Here is a 26,291-nt window from a genome sequence, read left to right as displayed (position 1 = left end):
AGTGGGGAGATCAGAAGGCCCTTCTTAAAGTGATCTATTCCTATTGTAAGGATTAAAATGCAGTTGATTTAGGTTGATTAGCAGTTCTAGGCTAAATTGCACAAAGGCTTTCTTTTGGTGCCTCCCCAAATCAGGTGAGTCATTTAAATAGTCTTAGAGGGGTGAAAGGAGATACTAAAACAGGAAACAAGTGTATAGCCCCACCCTTAACTTAGATTGCTTAGTGAGAACATGGATGACTGTTCCTTTTGCAAATTTGTAATTTGGGAAAAGTCTTCAAATAACTTTTCAAGAGATTATATTTGTGCTCTGGGCTGTACTATTACTGAGGCTGAAAGACTTCCACCCTTGAAGATGGTTGGCCACAAGCTAAGATTGAATTCATGTCCTGTGTTCTCCTGCCAAGGGTAATACAGAAAGGCTAGTCTTCATAGGCCTCCTGGGGCTCTTACCTAGTCAAACTAGGAGTCATGAATGGCCAGTAATTGAGGGAACTCTGGAGGACTTCAAAATGTAAAATAGGATGTAAGAAATCCTCAAATTTAACGGGTTAACCTAGAGGAAGCCACATTGCCCAAAGCACAGTGACTGTGATACAGATCCTTTTGTTGGATCAACATGGGTTTATTGCTGAAGAGATCTGGTGGGTAGCTTTAACTGTGTCTCACCAACCTTAATACTTCATTTGAATGTTTGCAAGGAGAGGATAGGGTTTTATGAGACTTCATTTTAAACTATGGTTATTGAGGCTTTAATTGGTGTTAATGCCTTAGCTCTAAAATGTAAAACAAACTAGAATTTTCCAGGGACAAGACAAGGAATGGTATTTTTAGGACTGACACTGAAAACTGATGGACCCTTTAGTAATTTAACAGTTTTCAATAGCATGATTAGTCATTCATTATGACTCTTAAAAGGAGCTTTTGGGGGTAGGTTGAAGTATTTATTACATATTACTGTTTAATGTCTAAAGTGGGCCTTTTAATTTGTAAACACTGGAATGATTGTGGGGCTGTGGAAAACAAACTATTTGAAGTAAATTTTAAGACAGTCCACTTTTTAGCATGTGTGTTGTGTCCAGCCTGTGGTTGTCTTAATAAATGTGATTTTTCTCCCCATTCTCTCTTTTATTTATTTGCGTTGTAGGCCTCGTGTGTGTTTTCTGGGAGTGGAAAACACGTTAATACTGCCCAGCCTCACTGTTAATACAATTGCTTTTCATATATACTGATCTACTGACTTTTTAACAGACTTACATGTTCTTGTATGGAGCAATTTTCTGAACCTGTCACACGTGATGAATTTTCACTGTTCTTGTGTTCTCTTAACTCAGTTGCTAGACTGTCCTCTTCATAAACTGCCTTTTCCTGGTATTCTAGTAGAATATAGTGATTTGTTCTTCCACCTGGCTTAGTCGTCGTAGCCACTTACGGGAAAGTCTGAAGTAGAACTATAATGCATTTTGAAATAAACCGTTTTCTTTAATCTGGGCTGTACCACTATCAGGGCTGATGTTTTTTAAGTGGAAGTGTGAAGTCACAAGCTCCTGGAAGGGTCTTAAGGGCCCTCTGGTAGAACAACTGTAGTGTACGCCAGTGCTTGGTTGTCTGGTGCCGCCTCATTAACCTGGAGAGTTTTTAATACTACTGGGCCATTCTCAGCAGTTTTTTAAGTGTTTTCAGGTGATGGGTACAGGTGGCCAAGGGCATCCTTTTTAAATATATGTAAAGGGACTATACTTGATCGTCACAACGTCCATTCACGTACTTCCAGGAGAGGACAGGGAGGATGGTGACAGCATTTTTAGTAGAGATGCACAAGAGGCCTGGTCTCTAACATTCAGGACTACACCCTTTTTTTAAAAAGGAACTAAGGTTTTCGGTAACACGACGTTGAGAATGCAAATTACCATTTAAATAAGGTGTATGTAAACGGAAATGTGCAGAACACCTAGGTATTTTGGCAAAAGCAAATAGGAAAATAAAGCTGATTCTACTGGGAACAGCGGGATAGTAAAAAGCAGATGGCAATGATCTTTCGGTGCTGAGGACGGATTAAAAGAGCAGCAGTCTGAAGGATCTAGACCTTGAGAAAAGAAGAGGAATCCTGTATTCACCTGGACGAAAGGGATGGGACGGCGGCGGCCGGAACGCAGTGACGTACTTCCGTGGGAGGGACCGGTCTCCGCTCACGCTCACTTCCGTCGCGCCTGCGCAACTGGACCCCTGGGCTCGCCCTGTTGTGGCGGTTTTTTGGGATCAGCCAGTTAGTAGGAGACTGCTCTGTAACACCCAAGGGCGATGCGCTCTGCTCCAGCCATCAGAGCTTGCCAGAGAATCTGCCGGTGCCTGTTGTCTGGGTTTGGGGGTCAAGTAAATGGGAGGCAGCCGGAGCAGTTGTCGAAAGGGACAGGCTCCTTCGTAGGGCCCGTGAGGTCGCAAGCGGAGCTACCCCGAAACGAGCCGAGAGAGGCCCCCGAGTCTGGTGGTGAGGGGAGTGAGCCGCTGGTAGAGATCTGTCGGAAGAGACGTTTCCTCAGTGGCACCAAGCAGCAGCTTAGCCGAGATTCTCTTCTAAACGGATGCCACCCCGGCCTTGGCCCCTTGGGCATAGAGTTGCGGAAGAACCTGGCGGCCGAATGGTGGTCCTCAGTGGTGGTGTTCAGGGAGCAGGTGTTCCCGGTAGACGCCCTCCATCGTGAACCAGGTCCTTCGCTGCCGGTGGACAATGGCTTCAGGTTAGTTTCTGCAGAAACACTGCGCGAAATCTTGCAAGACAAAGAGCTGAGTAAGGAACAGCTAGTAGCATTTCTTGAGAACTTACTAAACACTTCTGGGAAACTACGGGAGAACCTTCTTCACGGTATGCTTCACGATTTCATGCTTCAAAATAGGTGGGGTGGAAAGGCAATCTCGCTCGATTTCACGAATTGCAACTGGCCCTTTAGTCACGTGGAAAGGAAATTACCTGAATCTGTCTTCTTGACGTAGTTGGGTTTATTGACAGTCTTGCTACCTTGGAGACAACTGGTTCATGGGATCGTTATTGTTTCTTAAAAGAATCTGGTTCAAGGATCTAGTAAAGCTGTCAGTTTCCCAAGGCAACCGTAGTATTTTGGAGTTCAATTGAGTAGTCCTAGAATTAGGACCTAAGTTAAATCGCGTGTTTGAATAGTTGGTTCATTGTTACTAAAATACTAACAAGTATTTCCACAGTTACTCTTTTAACACACACACACACACACACACACGACTTAGCAAGAGCTCGTTTTGGGCCTTCCCCTGGTGGTCCAGTGGTTAAGACTCCAAGCTTCCAGTGCAAGGGTGTGGCTTTGATCCCGGATCAGGGAACTAAGATCCCATATGCCGCATAGCCAAATTAAAAAAAAGAGCTCGTTTTTCCAGAGCAACAAGAAAATGCCCTCCCTCAGTTTTTCGTACTGATCTACATAATCTGTTGTTTGAAGAGCCCTTCAGGTAATTTTTGAATTGGCAGAATAATAGGACTGATCAAGTTTTATAAGTGATTCTTGAGTGAATACACAGAACTTTGTAGGGCACAGTATACCTTTAATGTTAAATAGTACATGATAGTAGAGATTCTGGGGGGGGATTAGATTTTTTTTTTTAAAGCATCTCATCTTTGCAACATGTTATCCTTGCCTTTTTTTTTTTTTTTAATTAATTGGTACTAGGAAGTAATTTGGAGAAGGCAGTGGCCACCCACTCCAGTACTCTTGCCTGGAAAATCCCATGGACAGAGGAGCCTGGTAGGCTGCAGTCCGTGGGGTCGCAAAGAGTCGGACACGACTGAGTGACTTCTTTCACTTTTCACTTTCATGCATTGGAGAAGGAAATGGCAACCCACTCCGGTATTCTTGCCTGGAGAATCCCAGGGACGGGGGAGCCTGGTGGGCTGCCGTCTGTGGGGTTGCACGGAGTTGGACACGACTGAAGCGACTTAGCAGTAGCAGGAAGTAATTTGAAATAACCAATGTCCATGGTCTGTGAAAATTAGTACTTACAACCTTTTAAAGATTTCCTTAATAAGGCAAACTTAAACTGTGGAGTAAATGTGACCATTTTGATTTGAACTACTTTAATTATTCATGATGGTTTTACTTTGGGGAAGTTAAATCACTTTTCATTACCATGTTCCAAAACAAATCAATTTTTTATTTCCTATGAGAAAATGAAACACAGCTGTCTTAGATTCATGAAAGTATTTACTGATGAGCTAGACATTCTCTTCCCTTTAAGAAACTTAAGTCCATGCATTTGCCTAATCTTTTAGTTGTCTGGTGCTTCTGGCTTTCAAGTACCAGTTTGCCATTTCTTTCTATGCCCGATGCCCTTGCCTTCTCTATTTCATGTCTGAACTATTGTGGTAGCCTCTGGCTATGAATACTTTGGCCACCTGATGTGAAGAGCTGACTCATTTGAAAAGACCCTGATGCTGGGAAAGATTGAAGGAGAGAGAAGAATGGGACGACAGAGGATGAGATGGTTGGATGGCATCACCGAGTCAATGGACATGAGTTTGAGTAAACTGCAGGAGTTGGTGATGGACAGGGAAGCCTGGCGTGCTGCAGTCCATGAGGCTGCAAAGAATCGGACACGACTGAGTGACTGAACTGATCTAAGTATGAATGGTTTTTAAAAATTCTCAGCCATTTTATCTCCAAAGATCGCTACTGCCCTGTTCTCTTTCTTCTGTCCTGTGATTAGTTACACATATGTTAGACTTCCCCCATCTTGTTACCAACTTTCTTGAACACATTGATCACATTTCAAAGTCTGGTCTGATAACTCAGTTATGTCTGTTTCTAGTATCTGTGTTACTCTGGACTTTTGTTCATTTGGACTTTTCTCTTGATTTTCTAAGTAATTTGTGTGTTAATTGTAGAGATAAATTGAGGCTCTGGGTGACGTTTTCTTCTATCTGTGGGCTAGCGGATGGGGATTACTTTTGCTTTGGGCAGGCAGTTAGGGCATATTTATCCAGAAAGTTCATTGACAGCTTCGTTTGCACTTGACCCCTAGAAGGCAATCCTTTAGGTGTCCCTAGTGAAAGGCTGGGGTGTTCGCCAGGGCTTGTCTTTCTTATGACCTTTGGACTACAATTTTTATACTTCCCAGCCCTATACGATGTCCGTTTCAGCTTCTCAGCTCTGCTACTTCAGATGTGAAAGTGAATTCACCTCTCTACTCTTCCTTTCTCTCCAAATCTTGGACCCTCGGTCCTTACTGCCTTGATAGCTCTCTTGTGTCTTTAAACAGATTTTTTAAAGTTTCTCGGCCAAGCTTTTCTTGTCAACAAGCTTGCCAATTGTTATGGGAAGTGGAAATCTCAAGTAACTGTTGAACACAGTGTTGTCATTTAGTGGGATAATCTAAGTGTAAGAAGTCTTGAACTTTGATTTATTCTAAGTAGAAATGTTGGAATTATAGTTCTGAAGCTATTTTACATATATTTTGTGCATGCCTGCTCAGTTGTGTCCAACTCTGAGCAAATAGACCCATGGATAGATTTAGTAGGAACCAAGATTTTCACTGTAAGAAAAAAGATACAAAGCAGATAAGGATAAACTTTGTAATATTGTTTGAATTGACTATCAGTATGAACTTATTTTAAAAATACATATTTCCTAACTTTTCTTCATTGAAAAGGCCTAGAAACAATGACAATAGCAACGAGCACACCTAGAATTAAGTTTCTAAAAGGAACCAGTACTTGGAGAAATGGCTTATTCCAGGTCTGGGGCAGGGACAATATAAGGTGACTTTGGGACAGTTTATGGTGCTAGAAAGCAAAAAATTACTAGAAGACTAAGTATTGTTGTTCAGTCGCTAAGTTGTGTCCGACTCTTTGTGACCCCATGGACTGCAGTGCACCAGGCTTCCCTGTCCTTCACTATCTCCCAGAATTTGCTCAGATTCATGTCCATTGAGTCAGTGATGCCATCCCACTATCTCACCATCCCCTTCTTCTTTTGCCTTCAGTCTTTTCCAGCATCAGGGTCTTTTTCATTGAGTTGGCTCTTCCCGTCAGGTGGCCAACGTATTGGAGCTTCAGCATCAGTCCTTCCAATGAATATTTAGGGTTGATTTCCTTTAGGATTGACTGCTTTGATCTCCTTGCAGTCCAAGGGACTCTCAAGAGTCTTCTCCAGCACCACAATCCAAAAGCATCAGTTCTTTGGCACTCAGCTTTTTTTATGGTCCAACTCTGATATGCATACATGACTACTGGAAAAACCATAGCTTTGACTATACTATACAGAACTTTGTCGGCAAAGTGATGTCTCTGCTTTTTAATACACTGTCTAGGTATGTTGTAGCTTTCCTTCCAAGGAGCAGGAGTGGGAGTCCTTTATGATAAAAGGACATAGATACTGGCTTGAAGGAGATTCCCACTGGCTAAGTTGGGGACAAATTGAACATTAAAATAAATATTGATGGTAATGGATGAGAACACATTAAAAATCTAATCCACAGTGTTAATGAAAAAAATAAGTAATTAAGGCTCTTGGTGTAATTCAGGCTCTTGGTAGAAAGAGGAGTTGAAGAGAGTTTGTTTTAATAGGAGCAGTGCAGTAAATGTAGAAGGAACACTAGAATAGAAAAACTACCTTTGTAATCCTTGATACGATAATTCAAGCAGGGGTCATCAGTGAATTCTAAAAGATTGGGTGGAAGATTTTTGGGGAGTAGGATAATAGTGGGGAATGGATATTCACTGCCTGAACTAGTTAATCTAAATCTGGTTTCATTAGAAATGGGATCATTTGATACTAGGTTCCTCCTATTAGGATGCAGTAAGACAAAACATATCAACTAGGTAGTATTCTTGCTAAAAATGATTAACCCAAATTAAATCATAAGGGAACATTCAGACAAGTCTAATTTGAGATTAATCTGTGACTGGCCTGTACTCAAATCAAAAGTCAGTGTTATTAAAAGCAAAGTTGGAGAAATCAGAGAAATAGTCTAGATTTAGAGTGATTTAAGAAACCTAATCAAAATGCAGAGCATTTATTAACCTTAATTAGGGAGAAAAAGACAGCAATAAATGGCATTTGGGGTGACAGAAAATAAAATATTGATCATATGTTAGGTGAAATCATGACATGATTAATGGTGTAATAAAGGTGTACAGTGAATAGTTTTAATTTTAGGAGGTGCCTGCTGAAATGTTTTGTGGTGAACAAGAAAAATGTGGCAAAATGTTTACAGTTGGTGAATCTAGGTGAAGGATTTACAGATGTTTATTGTACTATTCTTTCAACTTTCTTGTAGATTTGAAAATCGTCAAACTAAAAAGTTGGAGAGCACTACTTGAAATTAAGTGGTAATCAACTAAGATCTACTTGAGCTCCATGTTACTATTACTTATTGCTGTGTTAGCATTATATTATTAATTTGTCTATAAATTGACCAAAATGATTGGGTTTATGCAACAGATTTATACAATGACTGATTTATTTTTTAACAGGTGCCTTGGAGCACTATGTTAGTTACCTGGATCTAGTAAACAAGAGGCTACCTTTTGGCCTTGCTCAGATTGGAGCGTGTTTTCACCCTGTTTCTGATACTAAGCAGACACCTGATGGTGTTAAAAGGTACACAGAAAATGGCATATAACTTGGCCTTGTGTTTAAACAGTCACTTTCACTTTGGGATAGACTATATCATTTTCAAATAAATGATTGTCTTATATTTCTCATATCTAAAGAATCGGTGAAAAGACTGAAGCTTCTCTGGTATGGTTTACTTCAGCAAGAACTGCAAGCCAGTGGCTTGATTTCTGGTTACGTCATCGACTCCTATGGTGGAGAAAGGTACTACAATAATTAACCTTTAATTTAATAATGAATAGGCAAATTGGCTAAGTAAGAAGTAATACTTCTCTATAATAAATTAAATTTTATTTGATGTAGCTATGTTATATTTATGAGACAGCTATAAAAATTAACAAGTACATATAAAAAAAACTCTTTGTAATGATTTTCATTGTTCTGTAAGTTACTTTGGTAAAGGTGTTTGTTGATGTTTTGGTCAGAAACTTTTGTTGGTAAGGCTTCAACAAAATAAAGTTCAAATTCTCTTACCTGGCATTCCTGACTGGTATAGAGTTTGACCCTTGCCCACTCTTACAGCTTTAGCTTTTCCTCCCAACCTCCATGAACTCTCCATGTTAGTCAAACGGTCCTGTAATTTACAGTCAAGTTTTAATGTAAGCCTAAGAGAGAAAAGCTGAAGTAAGCATTTTTGTCTTGCCGTTGTCTTATTACTCTAACTCTCAGAATCTCCAAATACTCACCTAAACTAAATGAAATGATCACAAATACTCAGGCTGTTTATGGAAGGATGAGAATGGTATGTGATACTTTCTTCTGTATCTAAGTTCATGGTTCCTTCCCTTCTTTTTAATTGACCACAGAAAGGCTAGATAGCATCAGCAGTTATTCTCTGTAATTCTTTGAGATTAAAAAACAGTATTTTTAGCAGCATAGTCACTCATATTTAATTCAACTTCACAGTTCTTATGTGGAACCTGACCCATTTCATTTCAGTTGCTGCAGGCAACTTTACTTTCTAATGTTCATTTTAATATGTTAATAAGACAAACTTTCCTTTCCAGTTTGCTATGAGTCCATCTAACTTCAGCAGTGGAGATTGTCAGGATGAAGCAGGCCGAAAAGGAAACAGACTTTACTACAATTTCCCCTGGGGAAAGGAGCCAATAGAAACCCTGTGGAACCTAGGAGATCATGAACTTTTACACATGTATCCTGGAAGTGTGGCTCAAGTACACGTATGTTTTCCCTTGTGCTCCTGTGTGTCCTTTACCCAGATTCTCTAACCATGATCATTTTTAAGATATACTTTTTAAAAAACCCTCTGACTTGTACATTTTATTATGTTTTCAGATTTTATTTATTAGTTTTCTGCCGTGTCAGGTCTTCGTTGTGCACAGACTCAGTTGCCCCGTGGCATGTGGAATCTCAGTTCCCAGACCAGGGGTCGAACCCTTGTCCCTGTGTTAGAAGGCAGATTCTTAACCACTGGACTACCCTGTGATTGTTTCTGAACCATTTGAGAATTAACTGTAGACATGGTGGCTGGCCCAAGACTTCTCAGTACTTCAGTATGCATTTCTCAAGTATTACAAGGACTCACCTATATAACTGCAGTGCGGTCATTATGACCAGAAAAGTAACAGTAATCTGCTATTACTGTCACATCTACAGAACCCTTCAAATGTAATCAGTTATTCCGATCTGCCCTTTATAGGTCCAGGATCCAATCTAGGATTGGGTTTCAAGTAATTGTCATGTGTTCTTAGTCCCCTTCAAATGAACAATTCCTTTTATCTCTCCTTGTCTTTCATGACCTTGACATTTTTGAAGAGTACAGGCCAGCTGCTCTGTAGACCGTCCCTTGGTTGGAGTTTCCTTCAAGTGTTTTTTGCTAGGCATGCCACAGAGATGGTGCCACCCTCTCCGCAGTGCATCGTATCAGGAGGCATGTGATAGCCGTTTGTTACTGGTGATATTAACCTTTATCACTTGATTAAGATGACCCTACCAGGTTTCTCCATTGTAAAGCTGATAAGTATTTTGAGGTTATTCCTTGGCAAGTAATTAATAAGTCTTTTGTGGGCAGATACTTTACGTAAAAATAACCTGTTTCTCAGCAAATTTTGACCTGCTGATGTTACAGCATCTTTTTTGCCCAAATCAATGATTACTGTGAGGGTTGCCAAAATGATAACTTTTAAATTAATTTCATCATTCTGTCTAGATTTATTGGTCAGTTTTATTGATCAGATTTATTGATCACTGATTCTGTAAGTCTAAAATGTGATTTTAGGAGGTAGTTCTGCTGAATAATGCTTTATTTTTGTTGTACTTTTCTATTGAGGGCCGAGACGGGCGGAAAAATGTGGTTCCTTCTGTTTTATCTATAAATGGAGATCTAGACCGAGGCATGCTGGCCTACCTCTATGATTCTTTCCAGCTAACAGAGAACTCCTTTACAAGAAAGAAAGATCTTCATAGAAAGGTACTTTGATATTTCAGAGACAGCCTTGGGAAGTTAAAAATACAGGTTTCTCCCCTCTTTTTTGTGTTAGCGTACTTGGTTTCTAACATAAAGTCTGAATAATAATTTTTTTAGTGCAAGTAATTGAAATATTTTTCAGGTTTCTTAGAGAATGCGGCCACAGGAATAATAAGCAGGTTCTTGCAGAATTAGAACCGGGAATCCCTACTGGGTAGCCCCAAAGGCGTTTCTGTTTGATCTTGGGCAGCTAGACAGCTCTCTCACTCTCAGCCCCTGAGCCTCTTAACTGATGGCTTCCACTTACATCAGAAGCAAAATGTTAAATAGGAGTAAGACAGACCAGCCAGACTTGTGATATTGACCTCTCAGCTTCTGGTCTGACCCCAAGTGGGTGGTCACTGGATCACAGGAGCAAGCCATGGGTCTGGGTCAAGGGAAAGGCTTATTTTAGGATGTGCAGTTTTAGCATTCTTACGGGCTCAAAATCAAGAGAGAGAGGAGGAGTTGCAGCTGTAGGAGAGAAATGAAATGCCTAATGGAGCAAAATTTTGGAAGTAACAAGAAGGATTAAGACAGAATCAAGAATACATGTTGCAGGGGGAGGTGGGTTGTCTTGAAAAGGGTTACTTTAAACAGCAGGGAGGAAAAACAATAGTATAGATAAAAATAGGCTGCCAGGGCTGTTTAGCCCTTGAAGGAAGCTTTACTCACATCCTTTGTTTTCTTGGGGAATTCAGAAGCAAGATTGTTAGCTTAAAATGTGGAGGAGTAGGGGTTTAAGTGGCAAGAGTTTAGAATAGTCCTATTCCCCTCAACTGTGACAGGGAGCGTCTCTAAATCAAAAGTTTTAACATGTTGAGTGCTCACCTGGCATCAGACACCATGAGCTTGTAGCTCCACTCTGCACAGTTAGTGATTTATGATGCGGTGTTCATTTAGCCTGATGTGGCCATTCTGGGAGTTGGGATTTATGGGGCATTTGTGGCAAACAAACAAGGGAGATCCCTTCTTTCTCTTATACCTTACTTCCAAACCATCAGCAAAACCTCTTTGACTCTGTCTCCAACATATATCTTGAATCTGGTCTTTTCTTACCACCTCCCCTCCTTGAACTCTGATCTAAGCCACCGTCATCCCCACCACCCTGCACTGAGTGGCCCTTTTGAACATTCATGTTACTCGGCTCCTCTGCTTTAAACCCTCCAGTAAGCTCCTCTTACTCAGGGGAAAAGCTCAAGCCCCTTAAAATGTTTTACAAAACCTTTTTCTTTTTGACCTTCAGCTCGTCTCCACGTTACTCAGTCTGCTCCAGCAATACAGACATCATCGTTGTTTCTAGAACATGCCAGGTGTGCCCCCAGAGTCATGTCATTAGTTCTCCCTTTGTCTGAGTGCTCTTCCTCCAAACGCACAGGTCTTGCCCCTCAATCCACTTTCAAGTCTTTGCTCAAATGTCACCTCAGAGAGGAGACTTTCTCTTATCACCTTATTTAAAATTGCAAACAGCCCTCCCCTAGCCCACCCCTTGCCAACACATATCTTCTTTCTTTCTTTTTTTCCTTTTAAGCACTTACTACCTTCAAATATAGAGCTTCCCTGGTGGCTCAGATGGTAAAGCGTCTGCCTGCACGTGGGAGACCTGGGTTTAATACCTGGATTGGGAAGATCTCCTGGAGAAGGCAATGGCAACCCACTCCTGTACTCTTGCCTGGAAAATCCCATGGACAGAGGAGCCTGGTGGGCTACAGTCCATGGGGTCGCAGAGTCGGACACGACTGAGCGACTTCACTTTCTTTTCTTTTCCTACCTTCAAATATATTACTTTTTTATTTTGTTATCTTCTCCCCATCGTGAGGGACAGGGATTTTTGTCCCCACCACCTAGAACTGTTTCTCATACAAGTGTTAAATGGCTGAATGAATGTGTAGCGTGATGGGTTTTGGCAGAGAAGGTGCGAGTGATAAGGCGCATGGCGCAGGCTGGGTAGTGAAGGCAGTGGTTCCTTTGAAAGGGCATTTCAACTGAGGGAAAATGGAGTTGTCGGGAGAGAGGAGAGCATCAGATGGATGTATTTCTGCAGAATGCCTAAATGGAGACATCTATGGCAGCTGAATCTTTACATGACCTTTTATGACCTCAGCTAGCTTCCATTTTCACACAGAAAATTTTAACTGTTGAAGCAGCTTCGTGTTGGTTGGTGCTTGTCCTTCTTACCCCTGCTCTTTAAATTGTTTCAGGTGCTTAAACTTCACCCTTGCTTGGCGCCTATTAAAGCTGCTTTGGATGTGGGACGAGGCCCAACAGTGGAACTAAGACAGGTGGGTTAAACAAGCTTCAGTGTCTGGATTTCAACTGTAACCGCTATTCCAAGTAAATGAGTAGTTTGCCATCTAAGTTTTCTTTTGATTCATTAAAAAAATCTTTAACTGAATAATGAACTGTGGATAAATACTGTGATTAATTAATGCAATTTGAAATATAGCATACAAAAGAGACTGAATACACTTGTGTGGATTTTGCTGTTAATGTCATGCTCAGTCATAATTGCATTTTTTAAAATGAGTATACATAATTTTGGTGATCAAAATATTTGTACAGAAGTCTAGTGAGTAACTTCTTACCTTTTCTCTTTTTAACACTTTTTTTTAAATTGGAGGATAATTGCTTTACAGTGTTGTGCTGGATTCTGCCATACAACTCGAATCAGCCATAATTATATGTATATCCTCCAGCTCCTGAGCCTCCCTCCACTCTCCCACCCACCCATCTAGACCATCACAGAGCAGCAGATAGGGCTCCTTGTGTTATATAGCAGCTTCCCACTAGAGAGCTACTTTACACAGGATAGTGTTATATATGGGCTTCCCGGTAGCTCAGCTGGTAAAGACTCCACCTGTAATACAGGAGACACTGGTTTGATTCCTGGGTTGGGGAGATCCCCTGGAGAAGGGATAGGCTACCCGCTCCAGTATTGGGCTTCCCCGGTGACTCAGATGGTAAAGAATCCGCCTGCAATGCAGGAGACCTGGGTTTGATCCTGGGTTGGGGAGATCCCCTGGAGGAGGGCATGGCAACCCACTCCAGTATTCTTGCCTGGAGAACTCCCTTGGACAGAGGAGCCTGGCGGGCTACAGTCCACGGGGTCTCAGAGTCAGACACGACTGAGCGGCTCAGCACAGCAGTGCCGTATATGTCAGCGCTGCTCTCTCAGTGGGTCCCGCCCTCTGCTTCCCTCACTGTGTCCGCAAGTCTGTTCTCTGTGTCTGCATCTCCATTCCTTCCCTGCAGACAGGCTCATCAGTGCTGTTTTTCTAGCTTCCATATATATGCATTAATATACAATATTTGTTTTTCTGACTTCACTCTGTGTAACAGGCTCTAGGTTCATCCACCTTACTAGAACTGACTCAGATCCATTCCTTTTTATGGCTGAGTAATATTCCACTGTGTATATGTACCACAGCTTCTCTATCTATTCATCTCTCAGTGGACATCTAGGTTGCTTCCATGCCCTAGCTTTTGTAAATAATGCTGCAATGAACATTGGGTTACATGTGTCTTTTTGAATTGTGGTTGTCTTAGGGTATATGCCCAGTAGTGGGACTGCTGGATCATGTGGTGGTTTTATTCCTAGGTTTTTAAGGAATCTCCATTGCTGTTCTCCATAGTGGCAGTATCAATTTACAGTCTCACCAAGAGTACAAGAGGGTTCCCTTTTCTCCCTGTCCTCTCCAGCCTTTATTGTTTGTAGATGTTTTTGATGACGGCCATTCTGACCGGAGTGAGGTGGTATCTCATTGTAGTTTTGATTTGCATTTCTCTAATACTGAACGATGTTAAGCATCTTTTCGTGTGTTTATTGGCCAACTTAACATTTTGATACTTGTTGGTATCAGCACAAGCTCTAGATTTGCAATCTTATTTTATTTTTTACTGTATCTGGTCAAATTAAATACTCTTAAAAAAAGCCAGGGCCCCTTCAGCAGTCATTTCTGTCTGGGTGACTCAGACCGTCCAGAACTGAGTGAGGACTCTTGAAAGATTAACTGGCTTTCTCAAGCTCTTGGGGAGGGTCTGGGAAGGTGGTGATACTGAGCTCAGGGAAAGGGAAAGAGAATGGCTTGATGTCCACATTTGCCCCCAGGATTGAGGAGGACTTCCCAAACACCGCAGGAGGTACCAAGTTCCTGGGGAGTTTGTTTTTTCCGCTTGCAGGACAAAGAAGAGCTCTGCCTCTGAGATTTTCGGTGCCCTTGCAGGCCCTGCTCTGCTTTGCTTGTTTACAGGAAGAATGGTGCTGCTTGGCGCCTCCCGCGTTGTACCGAACGAGTGGTGTCGAGGAGCATCCTGTTCTGTTTTTAACTTTTTCCTCAGCTTTATGACAGAATCCTTATGCCTGTAACTTTCTGGGCCATGGAAGAGGTTTTGTGGGTTGTTTTTACAGGGATCGGATTTGGGGGTAAAATGAACACGTAGCCTTAATTTCACTGTATTGGTTAGCTTGCTCTCCAAACTGGCTGCACCTGTTTGTGGACTGTCTGTGGCGTGAGGGCTCTCATTCCCCCACATCTTCACCTTAATCATGCTTTTCTTTCCTCTTCCACCTTCTGTTAGGAAGAGGTCATTTTCTGCTGGCAACCACTAACTTACTAAAACTCATATTAGTCTTTTTCCTCTTACATTCTAAGATTTATTAATATCTTTATTCTCATTTGTCCCCAAAATACCATATACCTTAACACCCATTTACTTTGCTCTGGTTTTTCCCTGGGAACTTGCTAGAAATGCAAATTCTTGCCAAACCTGCTGAATCAGAAACTCTGGGGTGAGGCTGAGCCATCTGTGTTTTGCAAGCCCTCCAGGTGTTACTGAAGCTAAAGTTGGAGACACAGTGCTCTAGTGCAAGCACAGGCTCTCATGTGACCCTTCCACTCGCCATTACCTTCCCCATCCCCACCACGGACATTTGGTAAAGTTTGCGAACAGTTTCGGTTGTCACAAGGTAAGGGAGAGTGCTCCAGGCATCTGATGAAGGCAGGGATACTGCTAAACATCTTGTGTCGGCTGCACCAGTGAGGAAAATTTTGCTTTAGAGTTTTGGATTGTTACGGGCATTTTAAATTTTTCTTTCTTTCTTTCTTTTTCATCACCGTTTTTAAAACAGTAAACTGTCGTTTACTCATTATTATTTCTGTGTTTTCCATCAGGCTTTTGTCTCTAGCATTCCACTGACGCAAATCAATCATTCTCTGTTCCTGAAACATTTTCTTTAGTTGGCTTCAGGAATACCACTTTCCTAGTTTTCTTCATACTTTTCTAGCTTCTTCTTACTTTTCTTTGATGTCTCTTCTCTTCAATCCTCAAGTCTCAGATGAGTTAACATAACCCTTTGGACTTATCTGCTTTTTTTTTGATAGACTCTGTTTTGCTTTTGTGTTTTGAGTGATGATAATAAAAATTCTTAAGTTTAGTATAAAAATCTCAGAGACTTGAAGAGTCTACCTGCAATGCAGGAGACCTGGGTTCGATCCCTGGGTTGGGAAGATCCCTGGAGAAGGAAATGGCCACCTCTCCAGTGTTCTTACGGAGAAGGCAGTGGCACCCCACTCCAGTACTCTTGCCTGGAAAATCCCATGGGCAGAGGAGCCTGGTAGGCTGTAGTCCATGGGGTCGCTAAGAGTCGGACACGACTGAGCGACTTCACTTTCACTTTTCACTTTCATGCATGGAGAAGGAAATGGCAACCCACTCCAGTGTTCTTGCCTGGAGAATCCCAGGGACGGGGGAGCCTGGTGGGCTTCCATCTATGGGGTCTCACAGAGTCGGACACGACTGAAGCGACTTAGCAGCAGCAGCAGCAGCCAGTGTTCTTGCCTGGAGAATTCCATGGACAGAGAAGCCTGGCCTGCTGTGGTCCATGCAGTCTCAAAGAGTCGGATACGACTAAACAACTAACACGCCTTGCAGTGTTTAAGTTCTTAAGAAATATACAGTTTATAAATATATAATATATAAAATTATCAACAATATTATGTAATTAAAAGGATTTATGCCCATTTTAAAGATTGAAAAAGATGATAGGTGGTTTCATGAAAATAGGGTACTACTTCTAGCTACTTTTCTCTCTTTCATATTCAGAGTTTTTGTATTTTTCCCCAGGTTTGTCAAGGGCTGTTTAATGAATTACTGGAGAATGGAATTTCTGTGTGGCCTGGTTATCTGGAAACTGTGCAGTCTTCACTGGAACAACTTTATTCAAAGTGAGAATTATCTTTTTGGTTGCTAAAAATAATTGTATTTATTCAGAGTTTTTGATTATCTGATGTTTCTGTACTTTATGGGTAACAAACCTCTTCTGAATATGTATATATAATGTAGTTTAAAATTATTCCTAACTGTTCTGTTTACAGAACCACAAACCCTTAGTTAATTGCTACAGCAGGAAGCAGTACTCATCAGGTATATTTACCCATGTGCTATGTGAAACCTCAGGACTCCTACCATGAAGTATGTGTCCCTGAGGTTTTCAGTTTATCAGGAATGGAATTACTCCTATTAGATGCGTTTGTTGAATCAGGACTGTGGGAACCTGAGTGGAGTACCTTTTTCTTGCTCGTTCTTATGGTTCATTCTCAGGCTGAGTGGAAGGTAATTTCATTCCAGAGGACAGAGAACAGAGAACAGGTTTTCTCAGTTGATTGGTGCCTCTGTTTACCTGATTACTTAAGACTGAAACCTGGATATTGTCCTGCATTCCTACCTCTCCCTTACCCAGTCCATCACTGACTCTTGTCTTCCTCCTAAATGTCTCTCACGTCCATTTCTCCCCATCTTCACTGTCCCTACTCAAGTTAAGGTTACTAGTATCTCTTGGCTGAATCATTGAACTAATCTCCTAATCGATCTCCCTGTCTCTAGTCTTAGCCTTGCTATTTCCAATGACTTCTATTTTTCAATAAAACAGTTCATTTCCCTTACTTTGGGGTTTTTTTGTGTTTTTTTTTAGCTTTTTGTGTCAAATACATGTCTTTTAGGTGATAAGTTGTGAAGCTCAGTGTCTTGTTCCTCAGTTCTCTAGTAAATTATTAAATAGACCTTTCAGAAGAAAAACAGGTTTCTAGAGGTAGAGCAGCTGATGGTTTTATCATATATAAAATGAAGTAGTAGTACTTGAACCTTCCAATGTTCTCAGTTCTAAAGTCTTACCCTTGGAGTCTTAAGGACACTATCAAGTTAAGTTTGTTCTTTACATAGTAAAGGTTTTATGTCTCAGGATATTTATTTGCTTTGTCCCAGAATATGTTCATTCAGATAAAGCACCTACTATATTTTATGTACTTTGATACAGCAACAAACAAGACAGCAAAGTTTCCTGTTCTTGTGATGCTTATATTGCAGTGGCTAGAGTAGACTATAGACAAGTAAGTAGATAAATAAGATAATTTCTGGTGGAGTCCTACAAAGAAGAGAAATAGTAATGACCTAGTGTGTGACTGAAGCAAAAAGAAGGCCAGTGTGGAATGTATTCAGTTACTGCTAAACTAGAAACTGTAAGTTAGCATACTAAGTTATGTATCAAACATGGGTTTTGGTATCATTTGTTGTGCACTGGATCTAATATTATTGTAGTTGTATAAGAGAGTTGGGTCTAAAATAATTTTCTTGGATTGTATCCACATACCAAAAGGCCGAGGTTATTCTGAGGTTCATACATAATATCATCCCAGATGTTGTTTTGAGATACCAATATTTCTTTCTTTTTTTTTTTCCTGACAGTATTTATTTCTTATATTTTATTTTCTTTTATGGCTTCCAAGCTATCACAATACGTCAGAAATTTTCTGAAGATTTTACTTTGAAAATGGTTCAGAAACTTGAGAAAACTGTTTTTGGGTTTAGCTCTCCAACACTGCCTTTGAGTTTTGTGGCTCTGGAAAGTGACATTGATTCCAGAGTAATTAATGCTGGTAATGGAGTGAATTTCCAATTTATATTTGTGCTCATATGTTTTGGTTAACTATTTTTTCTTAGATATGATGAAATGAGTATCCTCTTCACAGTGTTGATTACTGAAGCTACTTTGGAGAATGGATTAATACAGTTGAGAAGCAGAGACACCACAATGAAGGAGATGATGCATATATCCAAAGTAAAAGACTTTTTAACTAAATATATATCATCAGCTAAGAATGTATAGATTTCAATATTTGTATAATAAATATTCACCTTTCCTAAGTTGGTTGTCTTATTTAACTTTCTTGTTGTTTAACCCTTTTGCACTTAAGAAGTGGATGTTTTTGGTGCTTTGTTTTTTCATTGTTTTTACTACTTCTTGATGTATTTCATGGTATCAGGAATATTTTCAACTATAAGAAAAAGACTACTAGATTAAGCAAATTGGGGATTGTTTTTCTAATAACAAGCGATCAAGGGTTTAGACTGTCCGGAGCTGGTATAATTTTTTCCTCTATAGTAGTTAGGGACCGAAGCTCTTGCTGTCTTTCCACCATCTTCAGTATATGGCTTATATCTGTCTACTTGTTGCTTCTTGGTCACAAGGCGGCTGCTGTATTTCTAACCTCAGCTACACTCTAGTTAGAAAGAAAGTCAAAGAGATAAGAACTAGCCAACCATGACTCTCTCCCTTTTTAATTAGGAAAGTAAACGCTTTCCCAAACATCCTAATCAGAAGACGTGTTTACTTTTATTCATCAGAACTGAATCACACGATCATTACTAGGCCAATCATTGTCCAAGGGCATGAGGATATCATGATTAATTTGGATCAAAGACACTTTATCTTTTGGTGCTACAGTACTGTCTTTTAGTCTCTGAAATGGGTTTTGTTGTCAGGAAAGCAAAGGTCTTTATGTACACTCTCAGATATCAAAGATTAACCTAAAACTAAATTAGAACATTTATTGATTTTTGAAAAGCAAGCTAAAATAAATGTTAAATGGCGTAGTCTAATATTAGTATCTCATTCTATAAACGTTTATGTGCTGATTATGTTTGTGTTGACTCTGTTGTCATTGCCAACTTGGCAGATATCCCAAATGATGATTTATATACAGTGTCTCGAAAGGTTGGCTAACTTGTCTGAGTTGACCTTACCTAGTAGGTTTTTAGTTTTTGCTCTTGGGGAGAATTTCAAACACAAAGATATCTACAGGACAGTATAATTAACTCCATGTGCCTATCACCCAGTACCAATAACCATCAACCTATGACCAGTCTTGCCTCATCCACCCAACACCACCCTTCCATATTATACAAAGCAGGTCACAGCTATCATTTCGTTTGTAAATATTTTAGTTCAGGATCTTTTGTTAACCATTTTCATGCCTGAAAAAATTAACACTAGATGATATTAAGGAATTATTGAGAATTTTCTTGAGTGTGATCATGATATTATGGCTTTATTTTTCTTTTTAAAAATCCTTATCTGAAAGACATGTACTTAAAAATTTTTGAGTAAAAATATATGATATCTGAGACTTGTTTTAAAATTTAGTTTTAAAAAAGTGGTAGAATATAGGTGAAAAATAAGGATAGTCCTGAGTTGTTGAGTTATGGGTACATGGGTTCACTGTCCTGCTTTTTGTGTATGTCTGAGGATTATAATAAACAGTTTTAAAAATCATATCTGTAGTATCAGATATCCAGTTATGGGCTTCCCTGGTGGCTCAAATGGTAAAGAATCTGCCTGCAATGCAGGAGACCGAGGTTTGATCCCTGAGTCAGGAGCATCCCCTGGAGAAGGAAATGGCAATCCACTCCAGTATTCTTGCCTGGAGAATCCCATGGACCTTAGGAGCCTGGTGGGATCACCCATGGGATCACAAAGAGACACGACTGAACTACTTTATCCACTTAGTTTCTATTAAAAACTGTCTCATAATTGGTTCAGGATCCAAATAAGGTCTACTTTATTCAAGTTGGTTGTTATCCTTATAGATTTGAGCACTCCTGCTCACTTGTACTTTTTTATGAAACGTTTATCTACTAGTGTTTCCTACTGTTTGGATTTTGCAAACTGTATCACCTTGGTTTAGTTTAGCCTATTCCTCTGTATCTCCTATAGATTGGAAATTGAATCCAGAGGCTTGATCACTTTGGTGTGGGGAGGAGGGTGGGCAAAATATCTGATTCTCTCTCTCGGGGGAATGCCAGCAATCATTGACCAATGCCCAGATCAGCCAGTTTTTAAGAGGTGGCTTCACCTTCTTTATTTATTAGCTAAAATACTTGTATGAAGGAAAATATCTCATCTACTGTTTGCTTAGGGGTATGGGAAAGGGGAGAAATGCTGGGTTTGCCCTCTTTAATTCTTTTTCATGCACAATTGTCCTATCTTTTGTCTCAACTGTAGTAGTGCTTGAGAGCTTCTGTAGTATCTAATATAGAGATTATATAGTTAGGGTTTCTCCGAGGACCCCTGGTTCCTTTTGTTGGAAAACTGGAGATTATATCCTGGGTGCCAGGGGTGCTCATTATTAGAAGGTGGTCTTTCTTCCTAGACCTTTTCAGTGTTCAGAGCTGGTAAGTGTGTGTGTTTACATACAGTAAATTTGTTTTAAAGGTACACGTTATGAGTTCTGACATGTGTATAATAACCACCACCATGTGACAATATAGAACATTCCATTACCCCCCAAAAGTCCCCTCATGCCCCTTTAGGACTTTAGGGTTTTGACTTGAACTTCTTCTATCACACATCTGTATCTCCCCACCCCCAAGAACCCCAATTCTCAATACTGAGAGAGAAAATTAGAATGTCATGCCACACAACTGCTCCCCTGCCTTATCTTAACCACAGCACTCTCAGAAACTGCAACACCAATATTCCTACCATATGTCTACCTGAAAGGTTAAATTTCATTTTTGCAGTTTGGGGTCCAATTTTTGATTTTAGTATATAAGAATCTAAAAAGTTTAAAGACCTATTTTTCTAAAGAAAATCTCAGTCCAACCCACAGGTACCTTTATTTAGGTACTTTGTCTTCTTAGGGGCCTCAGGCTTCACAGGAGGATTGCATTCCTGGTCTCAGGTCAGCTGACTGCACTAACTGGCAACATGGAATATCTAAACACCAGTTGGGGTAAGTAATATTTATGGAGGATTATCCAGATCAGAGGTGTCCGACTGAGGTTATGCATCAGAATCTCCTATGGAACTTTTTAAAAATAAATATATTCAAGCCCTGTCCCAGACAGACATTCTATTTGTGTTAACAGTGAAGCCCACATCCAGGAGGTGCTGAGATTCCACATGCCTCATGGACAAAAAAGCAAAAAACAGAAACAACATTGTAACAAGTTCAGTAAAGACTTTTAAAATGGTGCACATTAAAAAAAAAAAAAATCTTAAAAAAATTATTAGAGAGCTCCATACCTGGATGGTATGGTTTTGACAGAACTTCCCTCCAACTCAATTGCATTTAATAAAATTTTTTTTAGTAAATACCCTTCTTAGGTATTATACCACACCAATATATATTAAAAGATGTTATTAGAAACAGCTCTATGGAATTTCCTTGGCAATCCAGTGATGAAGACAACTCTGTGCTTCCACTATAGGGGGCACAGGTTTGATCCCTGGGTGGGGAACTAAGACCCCACATGCCACGGGACAGGTTAAAAAAAAAAAGAGCTTTATGAAATTCATTTTTCATGCCACCATAAAAAAGTTCTTGACGGTTGCTATGTTACACCATATCTTCCTGTGAGAAAGCACGGGAGAAATTTCAGATTTAAATGCCAGGGATAGTTGTGCTTTTCCTGAAGACTGGCCTGTTACATGCGTCATGTATCTGTTCATTTTGTTTATTCGCAAAAGCTTTTTGAGCACCCAAGTATCAGGAACTTGAGGTGCTGGGACGCAATGGTGAGCAAAACAAACAAAGCCCTTCTGGGGGTGGGCAGGTGGGGACAGACAGTAAGCCAGTAGGTACATGGCAATTTCAGGTAATTCTGGGTAGCGATAGTGTTGTAAAATAGGACAGGATGGTGTGTTTGATCACGCCTTGGGTGGTGTGCTTTACATGGGTGATCAGGGAAGTTTCTGAGGCCATGACCTGCAACTGAAACTGAATGATGTGAAGCAGCCAGCTGTGTGAAGATGTGGGACAGTGCGTTGAGCAAAAGGGAGTAGCAAGTGGCAAGGCCCTTAGGAGGGAAGCAGCATGGAATGAGCAAGGACCATAAAGCAGGGCAGAGCCGAGGGTGAGGTCAGAGAGCTGGTCCGGGTGCTTCACATACGGAGCCCGGAAGCCATTGGGACAGGAGGGGGCACAGTTTGAGCAGAAGAGGGACATTCTGTTGTTCTGAAAAGCTCACTGTGGAGAGTGGAATGTTAGAGGAGTAAAAGGGCAGTGGGGAGACCTATTAGGAGCTCTGACAGTACCCAGGTGATGGTGGCCAGGATAAGAGAGGTAACAATACCCTCCTTAGACCTGGCAAGACCTGGCAAGAGGTAGCAATACCTCCTTAGTCCTGTCGTTTAGAGGGTCCTGCTCTGGCGCTTCTCTGCTGTGCCTTCCTCCACATTGTGTGTGAGGGGCCAAGGAGATGTGCTTGGAGATCATTGTAATCCTTAGGTGTCTAATTGTCCTAACCTGTGAGTTGATGCACTATCCGAGATCTTAGTTACTGTTTCTGATAGCGTGTAATGGGAAAGGTCAAAGGCAAGGACTAGTGCGTGTCTCTCCAGGGCAATAAAGGAGAAAGAAGAACGCGTGATCAGACATCACTGAACCACTCACTGCTGATCATTCCTGTGGTTAGCTCTCCCCTTTATCTCCTTTAGGAGAAGCAGCACTGAGAGAAGGCAGTCTCCTTAGGTTGAAATCCCCCAGCTCTGGGACCAGAAGGGGCAGAAGGGACAGATGCTTGAAGGGAACACCTGTTTGCAGCTCCTCATCCCAGCAGGGTTTTCGTGCTGCCCTGGTGTCACCTTGCATATGCTGCCTTCTCCCAGTCTCCTATTGGGTTGCTGGCCTTTTTCTGAATGATTTCTGAGAGCTCATCAAATATTGTAAAACATCATACTGTATCAGAGACATGGATTAAAAATATTTCCTCTCCCCATTCTTTTGATTTAGTTAAAGATTTTTAAATGTTTCATCTAACTAAATTTAACACTCATTTATGTCTTCTGGATCACAAATCATACCTAGAAAAGCCTTTCCCTCTTAAAGATTATTATAAAATTCCTCCACTTCTGTGGCTTAATTTTTAGATGTTTTAATATTTGAGCTAGCTGAATGGATTTTTTTGTAAAGAATGAAGTGGAAAAAAAAATGGAGTTCTAAGTTTTTAAATGTGGTTTTCAATTTTTACACCGTATTGAATGTTCCATCTTTTCCCCATTGATTTAAAATGCCATATTTTTCACATACTAAACTCTCATCTGTATTTAGATTTATATTTGGACTTTCTTTCATGTTACATTTACACTTTCTACTTGTTTAGCCATATGCCCATAACACACCTTCAAAATCCTGCTAATTTTATCATGTTTTGAACCCTTATATACCCCCTTCTCTCTCATCCCTCACCCACCACACACGCTCCCTGAATCTGTGTTCAGTTTCCTTTTTCATTAGTACATTGTGTATCTCTTTCAGTGTGAACGCAATTGAGAAACCTCCTCCTTTGTCTTAAAATGTGTTTATTTCCCCCTCAGTTCTTGATTGGTATTTTGGCTAAAGTGGTAGTTATTTTGGTTGGTTCTCTTAAGCCACCTCATAACCCTTCTTCTATTTGGTGGGGTCTGAAACCTGAAAAATTGCAATTCCCTTGCTGCCAGGGTATGACTGTGAATGTCTTCCACCAATTAGACGCATATCCATAGGACCTGGAAAGGAGAAGGGAGATGATGATTTCTGCTGAAAAGTAAGTGTCTCTAATGGCAGAACTCCACACTCCACTGGGTTCCAGTTTCTGGGTGAGGCAGTTGTACTGAAGGCAACAACGCTAACAGTAGCAGCGGTAGCTGTCTGGTCTCCAGATTGTTAGAAAACCTGCAGATAAATTAAAAGACCTTTAGACGAATTATTAAAATTGAAAAGGGAATTTAGCAAGGTTGCTGGATACAAAGTTGACCAAGAAAAGTGATTGTGTTTCTGTGTATCCACAACATGAAATAAAAATACAACTTAACATAGCCTCAAAATATTGACCAGCTAGGACTAAATCTAACAAAAAGTACGCAAGATTGTTTATACAGAAAATAAAAAAACACTACTGAGAGAGGTGAAAAAAAACAAACAAATGATGAAATACTTTGCAGTTCAGAAAATTCAATATTATAAAACTATTAATTCTCCCCAAGTTGATCTAAAAAGTTCAATGCAATGTCAATCAAAATCCGTACTATGCTTAGTGTTTTCTGTAAGGAAATAGTAAGCTGACTAAAGTTTGTATGGAAATGCAGGGACTTCCCTGGCGGTTTTGTGGTTAAGGCTCTGTGTTTCCACTACAGGGGGCATGGATTCCATCCCTGGTCGGGAAACTAAGATCCCACAAGACTCGCCAAGTACAGAAATGAAAAGGTCAAGAAAAGCTAAGACGTGACTAAAAAGAACAAGGTGGGGAAACTGCTCTTCCAGCTATTAGGATCTATTTAAAAGCTGAGTATGGCACTGGCACAGGAGAGAGAAGTATAGAACAGTGAAACAGAATCCACAGCCCAGAAGGAAACCCACACGTATATGAACATTTGATTAGTGACCAAGATGACACTGCAGTTTAGTGGGGAAAGGACGGCCTTTTCAGTGGACAGTGCTGCAGCAACGGGGTACGTCCATGCAGGGGAGGGGAACCAGGTGAGATGCCAGGATTTCCCTGGTAGTGCAGTGGGTAAGAATCTGCATGCCAAAGCAGGGGACACAGGTTTGATCCCTGGTCTGGGAAGACTCCACATGCCGTGCCGCAACTACGGAGCCTGCGCTCTAGAGCCTGCATGCTGCAGCTACTGGAGCTACGCACCTAGAGCCCGCACTCTGCAACAAGAGGAGCCACGCTGAGAGACCTGTGCACCGCAACGAAGAGTAGCCCTGCTCACTGCGGCTAGAGGAAAGCCCGTGCAAAGCAACACAGCCAAAAATAAATAATGAAATTTTTTTAAAAATGTGATGCCAATTTCATATCACAGAAACAATTGCAGGCTGATAGAAACTGAAATATGAAAGTAACTAAAAAAGCCTTTAGTAAAAAAAGAAGAAGAAGAAAAGCCTTTAGTAGATAGCAGTATAGGAATATGCTTGTATGACCTCAAGTTGAAAAAATATTCATCTGGACACACATTCACAAAAAAGCACTAACCATAAAGATACGGCAGGCACAACAAGTTCTTCAAACTTCATCAATCTGGAGGAGGAAATGGCAACCCAATCCAGGATTCTTGCCTGGGAAATCCCATGGACAGAGGAGCCTGGCAGGGTAGTCCATGGGGTCACAAAAGAGTTGGACATGACTTAGCAACTAAACCAACGAACCAACCAACAATGCAAGAATTAAATAAGATGGTATGTGCTGAATGAGAAGCCCATGCACCCTAAGGAAGAGGAGCCCCTGCTCAACACTAGAGAAAGCCCTCACACAGCAGTAGAAGACCCATCACAACCACAAATAAATGAATAAATAGATTTTTTTAAAAAGATGATATGTGCTGAAAAAGTTAAAAGAAACTATGTAAATATATGAAAACCTATATGGGAAATAATATTGAGTAAAAATAATAAAAGTGGATCATTACAAGCCAGAAATCAATTTTGCATGATATAATGCATGAGAATTTTAAGTCTACTGAATTTTGTGTTTGGTAAAGCTACTTGGTTATAATAAAAACTATAAGCTAAAACAGAAGAAAGAACTTCATCAAAAAGTACCATTAAGATAGTGAAAAATCAAGCTGCAGAGTAGGAGAACAACTACTAAAAAATATGAAAAAGTAAAAACACTTCAGTAGAATAATAGGCCAAGTACCTCAAACAGGCACCTTATAAAAGAAATCCAAATGGCCTGCAAATATATGTAAAAGTGCTTGACCTTATTAGTCATCAGGAAAAATGTAAATTAAAATCACAATGTTCAGTTCAGTTCAGTCGCTAAGTCGTGTCTGACTCTTTGCGACCCCATGAACCACAGCATGCCAGGCCTCCCTATTCATCACCAACTCCCGGAATTTACCCAAACTCATGTCCATTAAGTTGGTGATGC

At 40.6% G+C, this 26,291-nt stretch overlaps 2 protein-coding genes across 4 annotated transcripts in view; one reads left to right on the top strand and one right to left on the bottom strand.

Annotated features, from left to right (window-relative positions):
* Positions 1 to 75: 75 nt before the first annotated feature.
* On the top strand, positions 76 to 26,116 carry POLG2 (DNA polymerase gamma 2, accessory subunit). 3 transcript variants are annotated; one of them, XM_070773802.1, is made up of 10 exons: positions 76 to 2,862; positions 7,495 to 7,621; positions 7,735 to 7,840; positions 8,644 to 8,817; positions 9,927 to 10,067; positions 12,305 to 12,385; positions 16,227 to 16,327; positions 18,099 to 18,216; positions 21,078 to 21,169; positions 24,553 to 26,089. In XM_070773802.1, exons 1-10 carry the CDS (start codon positions 2,301 to 2,303, stop codon positions 24,584 to 24,586), a joined length of 1,536 nt encoding a protein of 511 aa, XP_070629903.1. In that variant the 5' UTR covers positions 76 to 2,300; the 3' UTR covers positions 24,587 to 26,089. The 3 variants fall into 3 exon arrangements, with proteins under 3 accessions (XP_070629903.1, XP_070629905.1, XP_019836307.2); XM_070773804.1 differs by lacking the exon at positions 7,495 to 7,621 and having other exon boundaries at positions 76 to 2,737; positions 24,553 to 26,116; XM_019980748.2 differs by lacking the exons at positions 21,078 to 21,169; positions 24,553 to 26,089 and having other exon boundaries at positions 18,099 to 18,302.
* MILR1 (mast cell immunoglobulin like receptor 1) overlaps positions 23,723 to 26,291 on the bottom strand; it is a 36,302-nt gene continuing 33,733 nt past the window's right edge. The window contains exon 9 of the mRNA XM_019982514.2: positions 23,723 to 24,091. The gene's annotated coding sequence lies outside the window, so the exon portion shown is untranslated. The remainder of the gene's footprint in view (positions 24,092 to 26,291) is intronic.

Source organism: Bos indicus, chromosome 19 (genome assembly GCF_029378745.1).
Source record: "Bos indicus isolate NIAB-ARS_2022 breed Sahiwal x Tharparkar chromosome 19, NIAB-ARS_B.indTharparkar_mat_pri_1.0, whole genome shotgun sequence".
NCBI classification, from domain to species: Eukaryota; Metazoa; Chordata; class Mammalia; order Artiodactyla; family Bovidae; genus Bos; species Bos indicus.
Note: the sequence above shows the minus strand (reverse complement) of the source record. Positions and strands in the feature narration are given on the sequence as shown.

Coding starts and splice junctions, on each gene's coding strand:
- POLG2 (XM_070773802.1), top strand. CDS start 2,301: ATGCGCTCTGCTCCAGCCATCAGAGCTTGCCAGAGAATCTGCCGGTGC. Junction 7,622..7,734: donor ACACCTGATGGTGTTAAAAG/GTACACAGAAAA, acceptor TCATATCTAAAG/AATCGGTGAAAAGACTGAAG. Junction 7,841..8,643: donor GACTCCTATGGTGGAGAAAG/GTACTACAATAA, acceptor TTTCCTTTCCAG/TTTGCTATGAGTCCATCTAA.